This window comes from Amphiura filiformis, chromosome 8 (assembly GCF_039555335.1).
Source record: "Amphiura filiformis chromosome 8, Afil_fr2py, whole genome shotgun sequence".
Lineage (NCBI taxonomy): Eukaryota > Metazoa > Echinodermata > Ophiuroidea > Amphilepidida > Amphiuridae > Amphiura > Amphiura filiformis.
In genome coordinates, this window is record NC_092635.1 from 3,669,644 (window position 1) to 3,683,729 (window position 14,086).

Below are 14,086 nucleotides of genomic sequence, written 5' to 3' on the forward strand. Positions count from 1 at the left end.
CATGATTTAGTTGTATATATCAGAGATAATAAATTGATAATCTGTATACTATTGAATGACTTATCAAAATACATAAAGCACCTGATCAAGTGTACTTTTGTTCTTGTGTTACTGGAACATTTGCCCGCGAGAAGCGCGCGAAAGAAAAATTTACACCCCCGTGCCAAAAAACTTTTTAACCCCCCCCCCCTTGTTTATACACCCAAAACTTTTTTAACCCCCTTATTCAGAACTCCTAAAATTTTATGACTCCTACATATTTTCCAGCCTCCCCCCACCAGAGTATTTCTGAACACTCCCTAAAGATGTACAAGTACAAGAAAATGATGTGCAAATACCCTGAAAGCACGCAGCAGTGATGTAACTCGAGTGAGAACTGCTGAAGACTTATTTCAAGTCTACGTCTATACCGTTTCCAATGCTGCGATTGCGGATGCAGAAGAAACCACACAAACACGGAATACCGGGTGTAACTCAAGCAAGTTTTCATCGGTTTGTACTGTGAAAGTGGTAACAATGTCGTTTTCAAAAGGAACGTTTAAATCGTACTTGAACAGCAGTACGTTTGTAGGCGATAAAAAGGTGAGCAAATCTACTCAATTGCAAAAAATACCCATTGTTTACATTCGGGACATGTCATGAATGTCAACTCAATGCACGAATGTGTATAGTACTGTTGACAGTACCATAACATAACACAGCGCCAGAGTGAGTGACCAATACGTCAGTCTCATCATTTATTCTTCTGCATCTCCTACTTCCATTTGATTACAATGCCAGAATCCATCAGTTAGAATGTTTAAGGGCAAGGTCTTCTGGAAGAGGAAGTGATACAGATCAGAACTGGGCTGGGGAGGGTCCACCTTGCCCTTGGCACCTTCTCTGTTCGAATCAATAGCTCCGAAGTCATATGACCATTCTCTTGGACTTGGTCATGTGGTCGGGCTGACGTCACACAGGGCAAAAAAGCCTTGTAAAACCAGTGTGCGCATGTGCAGTTCTCCTTCCTCGAGCTGGTTGTTATGCGCACGCTTGTGCAAAGGGGTCGACAATGTTCCCGGATGTCCGACTGAGTAAATGATGGGATGTCCAACCATGATATACTGACACCAACGTGCACAGGGGACACGGTTAACTCTCTCTGCAGCTCTGTCACTGTCTGTACACGGCCTGGGATCGGGACCAGCTTTTACGTTACTTTCCGAACCACAAGATGCCGTTCATATACCACCTGTATCTGTACACCCTAGGCCCATCCAATGTGTGTCTATGTCTGGTTCCATACAGCAATACGCAGTATTGCTGTCTGGTAAGAAGGTACGAATAATTCCGCGTGAATCGAGACGTCGGAGCAAGTCAAACACAGAGCCAGAGGACTAGCCTACATCCCGTATCCTACTATCACTCAAACAAGCAAATCTCTTCACGAATTCACTCACCTTGCAATCCTACATCATCAGTTGAAACAAACATGTATCTAAGTTTCCAAAAACAACTTGGTCATTCCTCAAAAAGCTCTACAAGTAACTTCATTAATAAAAAATTGAAATCCTACTATTACCCGTTATTGAAAATTTTGTTCGATTTATGTCAACCTAAAGAACGCACGAGTCGAGTTCAGTTGACCAAAATGGCATCTCCTGCCTCCTGGTCACCTCAGATATGAGTAAACGTCAGTATCAAGCTGCTTATTAAATATTCATGAAACCGACCACGTGGTCACAATCGGTGGATCGGATTGGTTGAAATCAACGCCACGTTTTTGACCTTACAGGGGTCAGAGATATGCATATTCATGTATGAAAACAGCAATGCGGATATGGTATCATCACCGGGACTGAGAAATGCGACATTTTCGATGTTTGTACCAGGGAATTTCAGACACGGAGACTCCGCGGAGATTTCTACAAATTCGTCCAAAGGTAACCAAAGGGTTGGGGATCACATTTTTAACTATCACTAAATGTTTCGGAATTGAGGTCGGCTAAAAAGTAGACCGTTTCGGGGACTGTAATTGGTGTAGATGTCACATTTTGAACAGTGAGCGATAAGTGACCAATTTGACGTTCAGCACAAGTGTTTATCCTCAGGCCTACTCGGGGTGATGTGTGTCATCTGCCCGGTCATCGGCCCTCAGACACACACACACACAGGCATAGAGTTCTGCAGCAGCATGTTTTGTTGACATTTTTTAATGTTTACATCCATTATGACAGTTCTAGTACCATCAAATGACAACTCAAATACAAAGGACCAATATTGATTACCTCAAGTGGCCTACTGCAGTACCGGTAATCAGAGATAACCCTGTGTGATTTCTATGTTATTTTGCAATAACAAAACCATGTTTTCCTTGATTTTGGTATGAAATTGAGCAAATAAATTTCAATGTCATGTCAATTTGGAGTTATTAAGAGCAACTAAAACTGATTTGAGGTAAGTTTTATCTGTTTGGAATCTGTGACTATTCTGATAGAATTACTGCAATGTAAACAAACTAACTCATGGCCCATATGAACATGGTGTACTGGTTTTCAGTACTTACCCTGTTTTCCATGGGTGACTGTAGGAACCCATGGATTCAATCCATGTACGGTAGGCCCTACTATATCTGCATCATGTGCATGTGCTAATATGGAATTCTACAATTTATGTGTACCATACTGCTTGAAGCACACTCTTCACAATCGTAGAAATTAAATTTGAACATTATTGCAGGATTCGAATCCTGACCTAATATAGGAACATTTTGGGATATCAAATGAATTCTTACCAAAGGGCAAGCCCAAACTCACGCAGATTATATTATCCCAGCTGACTGCACGGCCATCTCACCCTCAATCATGTGTCAATAGTACCAGTCATGTAGTGCTGAGCTTAGGGTATGATTATAATACACTGTCCCCTGAATGATGATGAATCTCACCTGAATCTTTGGGCCTTAGAAAATAATCAAATTAATGTGCACCTTGACCTTGTGTTACAGTGCAAATTCATAAGGCCAAGTTAAATACATAGCATGGAAAACATCCGATCTTTCTCATTATTATGTTTTCAGGGTTATTAGGAGTTAAGAAAACCTAATAATGATAATATTGGATGGCTGAGCATGATACCATAACATATCGGATTCGTCATACAAATATCGAACTCGCGCCGTTGGCGAGTCCGATATTTTATGACTCATCCGATATGTTATGGTATCATGCTCAGCCATCCAATATTATATCAAAATTTGGTGAGGGAGGCCCTTATTATTTCTTAGTTTTGTTACAAATTGACCATTCATTTCTGTGTAAAATTGCAATGGCAAAGGTATTGTGTTGTAAACACTATCATACAAACAGAGAGGCCCCTAATATTTGTGTTATTTCCCAAAACCCTATCATGAATAAAGTGTTTGCCTTTATTGATAACCAAGAACTTCTGTACCTGTTTTTGCTTCAACAATTTCAAAATCAAAGTAAGGTAGCAAATAAGAAAAATAACAAAAATATTTGAAAATCTCCAAAAATCGGTGAGTGCGGGGATGAGTCACGATACCTAGTGTCTGACCGATCAGGTCCTTATCTGAATCGGCCGATTGACCGATCAATTCCCTCTTTGATCTGCCGATTCGATCACCGATCACCGATTACCAATTCCCCAATTGTAAACAATGGCTGCCATCGCCGTGAGTAAATTTCACCCGTATGTTGAAAGGGTACTTGTACAATGTACATGTACGATACGCAAAGTATTACCATATAATTATACATGCTCTGAGCACAAAAAACACACTCCCGTATTCATTTAAAATACTTAATTTGACCATGATTATTATCAGTTCAATTTACCTTTTCCCCCTGATGTCCGAGTCCTTCGAATCATTCGATCGATCGCCCCATTTTAATATTGTGTTGACGTTCAAGTCAGTGTGAGTTTTGCACACGGCCCGTAGCTCTCTCCAATCTGACATGCACGTGTTTAACCCGGAAGCACAGCACTGTGACCCAAAGTAAGAACCACAGAAAAACTTTGATTTAAAAACAACAACAACTATAAGTTCTGATTCAAAGCTGGATAAAGTTGTACAATTTAAATACTGTTGTTTCTATTGAACAGCCTGGGACGTATTGAATTTAAAACATGCATAGCTGTTCAATAGAAGCAAAAGTATTTAAAATGTACAGCTTTATCCAACTTTGAATAAAAACCTCAGAACTTGTAGTGTTTTTTTTTTTTCAAATAACAGTTTTTCTCTGGTCCAACCTTGAATAACAATTAAGGGTCTATAACTTTTTTTAAAAATTTAAAAATTAAAAATTAAATTTTGTTGTTGTTGTTGTTGTTGTTGTTGTTGTTGTTGTTGTTGTTGTTGTTGTTGTTGTTGTTGTTGTTGTTGTTGTTGTTGTTGTTGTTGTTGTTGTTGAAAAAACGCAATTGCTTCAGCTTCAGCTGTTGAAGATCTTCCTATTATCACTGAGCCCCCAATTTGTGAAGAAGTAGTCGAAGCATTAGCAGCCATGAAGACCAACAAGGCAGCAACATTGGACTGTGCTATAACTGCTAAAGCACTTCAGGGAGGAGGAGATAGCATGATTGATTATGATTCACGAATTCTGTATGGAAGTCTTCTTAACGCTGACACCGCCACAACGATGGTTCACAAATGTAATCATTCCTCTACTGAAGAAAGGCGACCTCTCTCTCATGACAAACTACTGTGGTATTTCGCTTATGTCCATTGCCGCGAAAGTGTACAACAAGATCCTTCTGAACAGGATCCGACCTCACATTGATCCTTTGATGAGAAGCAACCAGGCTGGCTAGTTACATGTACTTCAGGTCGCAGCTGTGCTCAGCAAATACAAATGTACACATTTTGAGGAGGATCATGGAAGGCTTCAAGGAGTACCAACTTCCCTTGACAGTCACTTTTGTGGAAAGGTTTGACTCCATCAACAGGTCCGTCATGTTTTCAGTGCTGCGGCATTATGGAATACCGGTACCAAAGGTTGTGGTCAATGCCATCCAGGTGCTCTACAAGGACTCCAATAGTGCAGCTGTTGTTGTAGATGGAAGTATCTCAGAGCCTTTCCAAGTAACAACTGGAGTGCTTGGCTCCATTCCTGTTCATTATCCTGGTAGACTACCTTCTGAAGAAATCAACTTCTGGAATTGATGCTGGAATTGTTACCTACCCACGTCGGTCAAGCAGGTATCCTGCTAGGATGCTGAATGACCTGGATTTTGCTGATGATATTGCCCTGTTGGAATCTTCCATGGCCTGGGCCCAGTCACAGCTTACTAGAACTGCAACTGCAGCAGCAGATCTAGGCCTTGTCATCAGCGCACCTTAGACAGAATATATGACTGCAAACTGTAACGCCCAACCAGCACTTGAAATGTACGGTAGTACCATCAACCATATCACAGACTTCCAAGTATTTGGGTTCCAAGATGGGCTGTAGTGTTGGATACCTAAAAAAAGAAAAGCATTAGCCTGGGCAGCTTTGTGGACACTGGAATGCCTTTGGAGAAGCCCATCCCTGCCAATCGAAACAAAAGTCAAGCTGTTTGAGATAATTTGTGTTACTGTCTTTTTGTACGGGTGCGAGTTATGGGAAATCACCAAGGACATGGGAAACAAAATCATGTTAAACATCAAGCATGTGGATCAGATTCCAAATGAAACCATCTACAATCTGACCAACACCACTCCACTGGTTGCCAGAGTTAAGATTCATCAACTCAAATTTCTCGGCCATATACTGAGCCTTGAAGACGGCGAGCCTGTGCCCTTTATATTCCACCACATGGGAAGAGGAAACCGGGATGGCCGCGCACACTGTACCTACTCACTGTATGTCCAGCATCTCCTGGGAGATACTGAAGGGATGCTGCAGCCAAACAAAATTGTTTTGCTTGCCCAAGATCACAATAGTTGGAGAAAGCTGGTAGTCGCAGATAGTGATAAATGAACCTGTATCCCGCAATGTTGTATTGCTTTGGTCACAAAAGGGTGCGGGCTTAATTTCTGATAAAAATGGTGTCTGGCTAAAAAGCGTGGGAAAAAAAGCTGACAAACAGATCATGTGTGTTCCCAGTAGGGCTCAGCCGATAATCTGATCGGATTTATTCAAAGTTTTCGACGATTTTGGAGAACCACTTGCCCTATTCTGAAGTGTTAGGATCATTCAGTTAATTTGAAAAAAAATTGTGAAAAAATTGCGAAAAAATTTCAATGTGTTAATCACTGTAACCATTAACTTGGGTTTACCTCTTCATCTATCACATTATAAATGTATGGAAAACCAATGCATAAATTCTACAGGGTCCTAATATGTACCAGATGAAGAGTTAAACATTAGTTAATGGTTTGCATATTAAGGATAACAAACTGTAATTTTTTCATAATTTTTGTCCAATTGGTTTTTTTTTCAAATTAACTGTGAATGATCCTACATGTAGCACTTCAGAATAGGTCCATTTTTTTAAAAACCGATATCGTAACGGATCGGGTATCAGCCGATATTATAAAATGGATATCGGTTTAATTAGGTCGGTAGACAAATGCCATTTCAGGTGAGCCCTAGTTCCTGATAAAATTTTGACTTCTTTGTACTGGGTTTTAAAGTGCCGATTTTGAACTTATTTTGCTGCAGTTACTCTTTAAATATATAAAAATAATTTTTTGTTAATGTTTTGTTTTTAAGATTGGGGGGGGGGGTTCATACTTGAGCAGGAGTGGTCACCCATTCTGATGATCATGTTTCCGCAATGATCTTTGGAATAGGGAGTATGGGTCAGCCAGTGCTCCATTGAACGGTGCCTGCTTAAAGACATAAGCTGATGGGAGGTGGGAGGGGGGTTCATACTTGAGCAGGAGTGACCCCATTCTGATGATCAATTAAACTGGCCCTCGAGTTTCCACAACATTGATCTTTGGAATAGGGAACATGCGTCAGCCAGTGCTAAAACAGGTGCCCGCTCAAAGACATTAAACATAAGCTCGGTGGGGGTCGTACATGTCGTATAAAGTTCATTTAGGCTCATCAATTTCCGTTTGTTTAGCTCTTGAATATGAAACTAATTTGATGAGAATTTATCGCCATACTATTATATAGGCAGAATATCTAATTCTGGATCAAGAGAGCCAACTCGAATGCGCGCATAGATATTTGCGTCGAGTCACGCAAGACCACACGCTTATGGAGAACATCTTTTGAGAATTAACCAATCATGGTCTTACTCACACGATCGTGTTGTTCCACGTAAAGTACGCCGATGCAACAGTAAGCATAAGGTACGACCTCTCACGATCGGTCACGGCAGCCATTGTTGTATCGCAGTTTCGCCAATAGGGGGCATACTAACACATGTCACAGACGGGTGTTTCCTTTGCCCGGTACTAAATTTAGGCTGATTGCAAACCTGCTAATGATGGTTTTTAATAAGCTTTTCAGGCTACACAAATAGCCTGCATGTAGATGGATATGAATTATATACAAATTGTGTACAAAGTCAAAATACAGTCATTTGGTGACAATTTATTGCATTATAAATACTAGTCATCCCAATTTATTTTCTCGAGTGTTTGCTGTTTTTGAACAAAAATGGTGTAAACATTAATGTGGAATAAGTTGCTATTTATAAACTTTCATCCTAAGCCATGATGTGAAATGTTATTATGCTACCATTTTGGACCCAATCCTACATTTGTATTGTGGCTCAAGCATATGTACAACATATTGGATGTAAATGTATCTGTGCTGTTAATGGCCTTTTGCCTAGCCAAGTAGTATAGATCCATACTGTATTGTGCATTAGGAAATATAATATCGGCAGATGGTATAACACTTAATTCCTTATCATGATAGCTATACCCCTATTATTATAATTACGATTTCCAGTGTACATTTGAAACTAGCCTAGAAGTGAGTAGGCCTGTAGATTTCATTGTTGTGAAAATGTTCAAACTTAAAATGTAGTCAATTGCAGTACATGTTTGTAGTTGAAATGTTGAACTATTGAACCATGGTTGTGAGACTGAAGGGATCTTTGGAAGTATTCAAGGGGGACACCATTTTGTGGCAGATCCCTGTGAGAGATGGAAGGGTGTATCACTTATTAAATTAAAGGCTGCATTATAGTATAAAAGTGCTACAAGTAGAACTAAATTGTATCCATTTAAAGTGCAAAATGTTGCCTTTTTATGAAAAAAGTATCATGGTTCCAATTTGCTGATTTTCTTAGAAGAAGCCAAATGCATGCAGATAGCCTGTATGTTAGGAGACATAAAGGACCCTGTTAGATGGAATCTACATACACAGTACCGTATGGGCCTGATCCATCCAGATTTTGCATTTTGGATATGTTATTTACCTGTTGTACCTATGGCTGAAGTGGTTTGATTTTGACTGAAATTTTAGAAAAATATGTTTTTTAAAAATTGTTCTTATTTTTCAAGCTTTCTGTGATTTTTTTAGGGTCATTTAGTCTCTTCCAGAAAAGAAAAAGAAAAAAGAAAATCCTGACTATGAAAGTCTGTTCGTCTGACTTGAAAAGTTTGCTTGCCCGTAGAACAGGGATTTCTTTTTCCGTTACCTTATAGAGTAAAATGATGGAAACAGTTCTGGGAAAGTCACTTACTACAACACACAGGAAATCTAAATCAGTCTGGATTGGTGCCATAGACTGAGGGCTATTTCTTCCCACTACATGTACATGCATTGTACTCTACATTGTACATTTTAATGCATACGAGGGGGTATCAAAAAAGTTTTAGAAATCGCCCAGAAGTGAAAGAGCTATATCAATGAAATTTTGTCAGTGCAATCACTGGTCCTTATGTACATTATGGTCCAAAAATGGTCTCATAGGTATGTTTACTATCTTTACAGGGCACGGTGGCTCAATGGTTACGGCCTTGGACTCATAATCTGAGAGCTTGCTCGGCGTGCGTGGGTTCGATTCCCGTCCCACCACGGTGTTTGCGCCCTTGGGCAAGGCGCTTTGCCTCGCTTGCCTCACCCCACCCAGGTGCAATGGGAAGCTGTTAGGGGTAGTCACAGTCGTTGTACTGATGAACCCCTGCGCCACTTGTAGGCTGCAAACGTGGTTCCGACATATTCTAATGACGGCGGAATAAATGTAAAGCGCTTTGAGGCTGTTTACGGCATAAAGCGCTATATAAATATCTACATTTATTTATTTATTTTACAGGTGGCACTAGATGCCAATAACCTGCTGGCCCAGTTACTGCGCATAAACTGCAAGATTGAGAAAATTGGGCGATTTCTATAACTTTTTGATACCCCCTCGTATTTGTAGATATGAAGAACATGATATATAACATTGTAGTGTGAAAGGAGTATACTCAGGACATGTCCTTATCCAACCCCCTAGTGTCAGACAGCAGCTTCCTTGTGTATGGCCATGCTTTTTGAATTCACCACCCAAATAAGATGGTGACATTGAATATCTGCTCAATGCATATCTGCCAAACAAGAAGATATTGTCATGCTTTCGATGTTAAATGTTTAGCTAAATTAAAGCCTGCAGACAAGAACTATTTATCATTTCAAATGGTGGAGTTGCAGCAAAGATGGTGGAGGGGGTGGTCAGGGTGGGGTGGGTAGCGGTAGCATTATTGTACAAACCCTATGGAAGGCATGGCTTGCACTTAGTTTAAATTAAAATTGCTCCAAAGTACATGTACTATAAGGCCCATATTCATGCAAGTTAGACCCAAGTGTCCATGAGTAAAAAGGTAAAAGGTTAGCTATATTTTAGGTCAAAGATGTGGTAAAAGGTGACAGGTCAAAGGTGATAAACTATTAGGTAAATCTTATAAATATTATAAAGTATACATTTTCTGAAGGGAAATTTCATTGGGAAGTTCAAATATGATAACAAATTAAAGGTAGGGGTAGATGTTAAAAAATATGGCTTTATAAAGAAGAAAAAATTTAAAGAAGTAAATTATTAGCTACCATTTTCAGTTTAGCAACTTCACACTGCATTGTACCGCAGGTACCATTTATACACTTTTTGAAATTGCATGGTTTATGTGCTCTGCTATAATTTAAAGCTCTCAAGGCATCACATGTAAAAATATGGGTATGCAACACCAAGGGGGGCAAGTTTGAAAGCGCATGGCTATAAATAGCAATTAAAGGTATAAACATGGCCCGTTTTTGTCTCAAAGTTGTCAAGAGTTGAGGGACTTTGCAAAAGAAAGACAACTTTTTACAGAGGGATATAGATAGAATTGCCACATTTGGACTCATATCTTGCCCGGGTATCTTGTCCAATGTTCCTCTTCCTCAGACACCTGTCAGGTGCATAGAACTAAATTCATTTTCATAACATTAAGGAATTTTGCTTTTCACAAACCACTAATAAAAATTAAGGGAACAAAAACATTTCTGATATGTTCAATGCTAATAATTAAATACTTGAGTAAAAGATGAACCCAACTCCATCAAAACTGTTTTTGAGATAAAAGAAAAACCTTAATATTTGGAAAGTTTTACAGAATGTTTTCATCTTCAGGGGACCTTTAATACATGAACATACAATTTTGCATACATTCGAAATTATATGATGTTTCCATGGCAATGGTACAGGTCTTAATACGAGCTGGAGTTGGCCCCTTCTTCCACTATTAATATACTGCAATTGCCAGTTCCGTTTACAAGCAGATGTGTTATACATTGTAAATAGCTACAGAAATGTGGTAATTATCCATTAATTGCACAAGTAGAAGCATGTAATATGTTAGCAAGAAAGTTTATTCTAGTAAAAAGCAGATTTCATGGATGAGCAAAGTTCCTCTTTAACCCAATTTTTGTGGAAGAAGGGCCCAACTCCAACTCCATGGAGTTGGGCATTTCTTCCATGAAAACTATGATTAAGTGTATGTGGAACACTATTTAGACTTTAGAGGGTGGATTTTGGCAGATCAGTCTGCTGGCAATAAAATGCTAGGTCTATCTCATTTTTGCAAAAAATTGGATTTGGGCCCTTCTTCCACTTAGGTACATGTATTCAATTAGTTAGTGTGGTGGATTTGGCCTACTTCAGTTACTGGCAGGGCTGTCAACTCTCACGCATTAGCAGTGAGTCTCACACATTCGGTCATTATCTCACGGTCTCACGCCAAGGTAGCATAATCTCACGCCTAGTAAATCTCACGCAAAGAGCTGTCAAGTGAGTAAAATCTCACGCATTGTAAAAATAATTTGTTATCCCTACCCCATCCCCCACCCCCACCCCACTTTTTAGATCCTTGTGCGCCATGGCTCAAATAATCATGGGTTAAAATGAACATTGTAGTCGGCAAAAAATAAATCTGCCCCGGTACACCTCTGTTCGTCAGTGTCTCACGCCAAACAATTCCAAAAAGTTGACAGCCCTGGTTACTGGTCTTACAATGTATGATGTCATTGCATGATTGACATGCATAGAAGTCATCCATAAACTGCTGGTGGAAACTTTGTGTGCAAATATAAGGGAGCGAAATGGCACATAGCAATTTGTGTCAACTTTATGCTAATACTTTATGTACTGTAACTCTTTTGATAATGTTATCATATAAATTGACATATTTGTCTGAAATCATTTGATTTTGAGACAAAAACAATACACATTTGTGTAAGTCTATCTTTGATTGCCTAAAGCAACTGGAAATATATGACATCTCGGAAACAATTTTGTCTGTTGCGGATGATGTTTCCAGCTAAATGTGAGTGCTGATTTGCTTCTATGTCTCAGAATTTAAAAGCCAATCAAAGTTAAAAAATGAACATTGCCGATGCAAGTGAAGTCAGCTTTGACAATTTATAGTGTACATGGTTGCACCATTTTGGTTTTTTTAGTTGCTTGGAAAAATGGCAAATTATGTGCTGACATGAATAATGTCAAAATAACAAACGGACAGGAATGTCATCAAAAGAAGTATTTTATGTTGTTTCTAGTCCATTGCACATGAATGTAAAAACTGCCATTCAAACTGCAGGCACATTCTCAAACAATAATGAGAATTGGGTCAATGCTCATTTTACTAGACCATCTAGGTGATTTTTTTTATAAAAATATGTCTGCATTCAGTTGAACTTGAAATTATAGGCCTACAGATTTTTATCACAAGTTACGTATTCAAATGGTCATAAAAAAGGTTTATATTATTTTTGGATCTACCGGTTTATTGATCGCAAAACCCCAAGTAAAAAAGGTACTTTGAATTTTGAGTAAGACTTCGCCTTTGAACTGTAGTTAGTGGTAATGGTACGTACCTGGATGACTTAAATCATCACGAGATCTGGGCAACCAATCACAAGCCAGATCTATATGCATTACATCATCATGGCTTATTTGAGTAGGCCAGAAAATTGAAAGGCTTTCCATAGACACCTGTGCTAAGCATTTTAACCACAAATCAAAGTCAGTAAGTCCCCTTAGGAAGCTAGAAAACAGGGAGTATGGTCACCTAAAAGATCTGATGTGGAAAATCTATCAATTGTGCACAAACTAATGTTAAATGTTAAAATGTAATAGCTAAGAGCATAGACTGTAAGCTAAGAGTATGTATGGTGGGCAAGTGGACTACGGAAAAGTCTAATGCTTAGTACATTGTAATACTATTTATGCGAACATGCATGCATGATTGACGAAAGTTCATTGACGAAAATTCATTGACGAAAGCTGCTGATTAGATAGAGGAAACAAAGCTTACAATTAATTACAAGAATAATCCCAGGCCTACTTCTGAGGCTCTTGCATATGGCCCTATAAATCATGTATATTGCAGAATTTTTTGGTTTATACTTTTTCAGTCCATTGAATACCAAGTAGCAAGCAGGATGTCTATGTAGCATGTATCATGAGTTATAAATACACTAACTTACCGTTTTCTGTCAACACTCGCGTAACAATTTTATGGGCAATCAACTTAGACATGGCTGTATACTGGTTTCAGGTGATAAGGAAGGTTTGAAATTTAATGAGAATTAAGTTAGTTGTAGTAATTACAAATTTCGAACGTTTGAGGACTTGTTCTCAAGTTGTAGATACTCCCGTAGCTAGGGTGCCTCCAGGGTTTTATTTTGGCAAGTTTACATTAGTAATCAGTGTATCTAGTAAAATACTCACTTTAGAAACATGTGTCACTGATGTATGTCATCTGTGATTGTTGTTTTATTCTACGCATCAGCTTTTGTCCAAAGAAATATTTAAAAAGATGATTTTTGAGTGATTTTTATGAGCAACGAAAAGTCCACTCCACGACTACATGTGAATATGGTGAAAAATGCACGCGAAATCGCGGCGACACATACATGTGTCGGAGCCGTGAGTTCCAATTATTGGAACTTAGAATTAAGTGGACTCTTTAGTCTTTAACTGTAATTTATTTATTTTAAATAAAATTGCCCAGGAATCAATTTTGATTCTGATTCCTCTTGAATATAGCACATTAAAAAAAAACCAGAGTACACTGATGAGGATCTGGTAATATTTGCAAGGTGTTCAGTGTGATGTGATCTAGTGAAATGGATGAAAGAAAAATCTTTAAGTTTGACTTTTGTACGAAAGAATTTAATAGAAGTTATTGAACTCTAGTTATGATTTAAAATTTGACTTTGATCAGATGAGTGCTCGCATTTCTGTCAATTTAATTAGTTCTTGTGTTTGTTTGTTTATTTTCAGAAGAAGTTTGATAGCCCTGGACCTCCAGATTCCGGTATAGATGAAGATGAAGAAGAATCGGGTGGTAGCCGTCACCCAGAGATGCTTGAAGGTTTGTTATCTTATGGTGATGAAGCATATTACATAGCCTGGTTTTATTACTGCATACAATATTGAACCAAGTTTACTGCACAGTGGTATAATCAGATTGGGTGGGGTTTATGCACATACAGGTGTCTATGAAATAGTGCTGATTTATTTATCTTGGGCAATTTTCTTACCCTTCCTGTCATCCAGGTCTGATTATGTCACTGGGTGCTGATAGGGATGATTGACATCAGCTAAAATGTTGCTATAGTCTATTATATCTACCTCCAGTCACCGGCACTAGCTTTGAAGTTCAGCGTGTGCTGCG

The 14,086-nt window shown here is 38.8% G+C and overlaps 1 protein-coding gene across 4 annotated transcripts in view; it reads left to right on the forward strand.

Moving 5' to 3' along the window:
• Positions 1–433: 433 nt before the first annotated feature.
• The window catches only part of LOC140158512 (myotubularin-related protein 10-B-like), a 92,469-nt gene continuing 78,816 nt past the window's right edge, over positions 434–14,086 (forward strand). For 3 of the 4 annotated variants that reach the window (XM_072181627.1, XM_072181629.1, XM_072181630.1), the window contains exons 1-2: positions 434–582; positions 13,693–13,783. In XM_072181627.1, coding sequence (XP_072037728.1) covers positions 517–582; positions 13,693–13,783 — 157 coding nt within the window. In that variant the 5' untranslated portion in view covers positions 434–516. The remainder of the gene's footprint in view (positions 583–13,692; positions 13,784–14,086) is intronic. The other variant, XM_072181628.1, reaches the window with a different exon arrangement.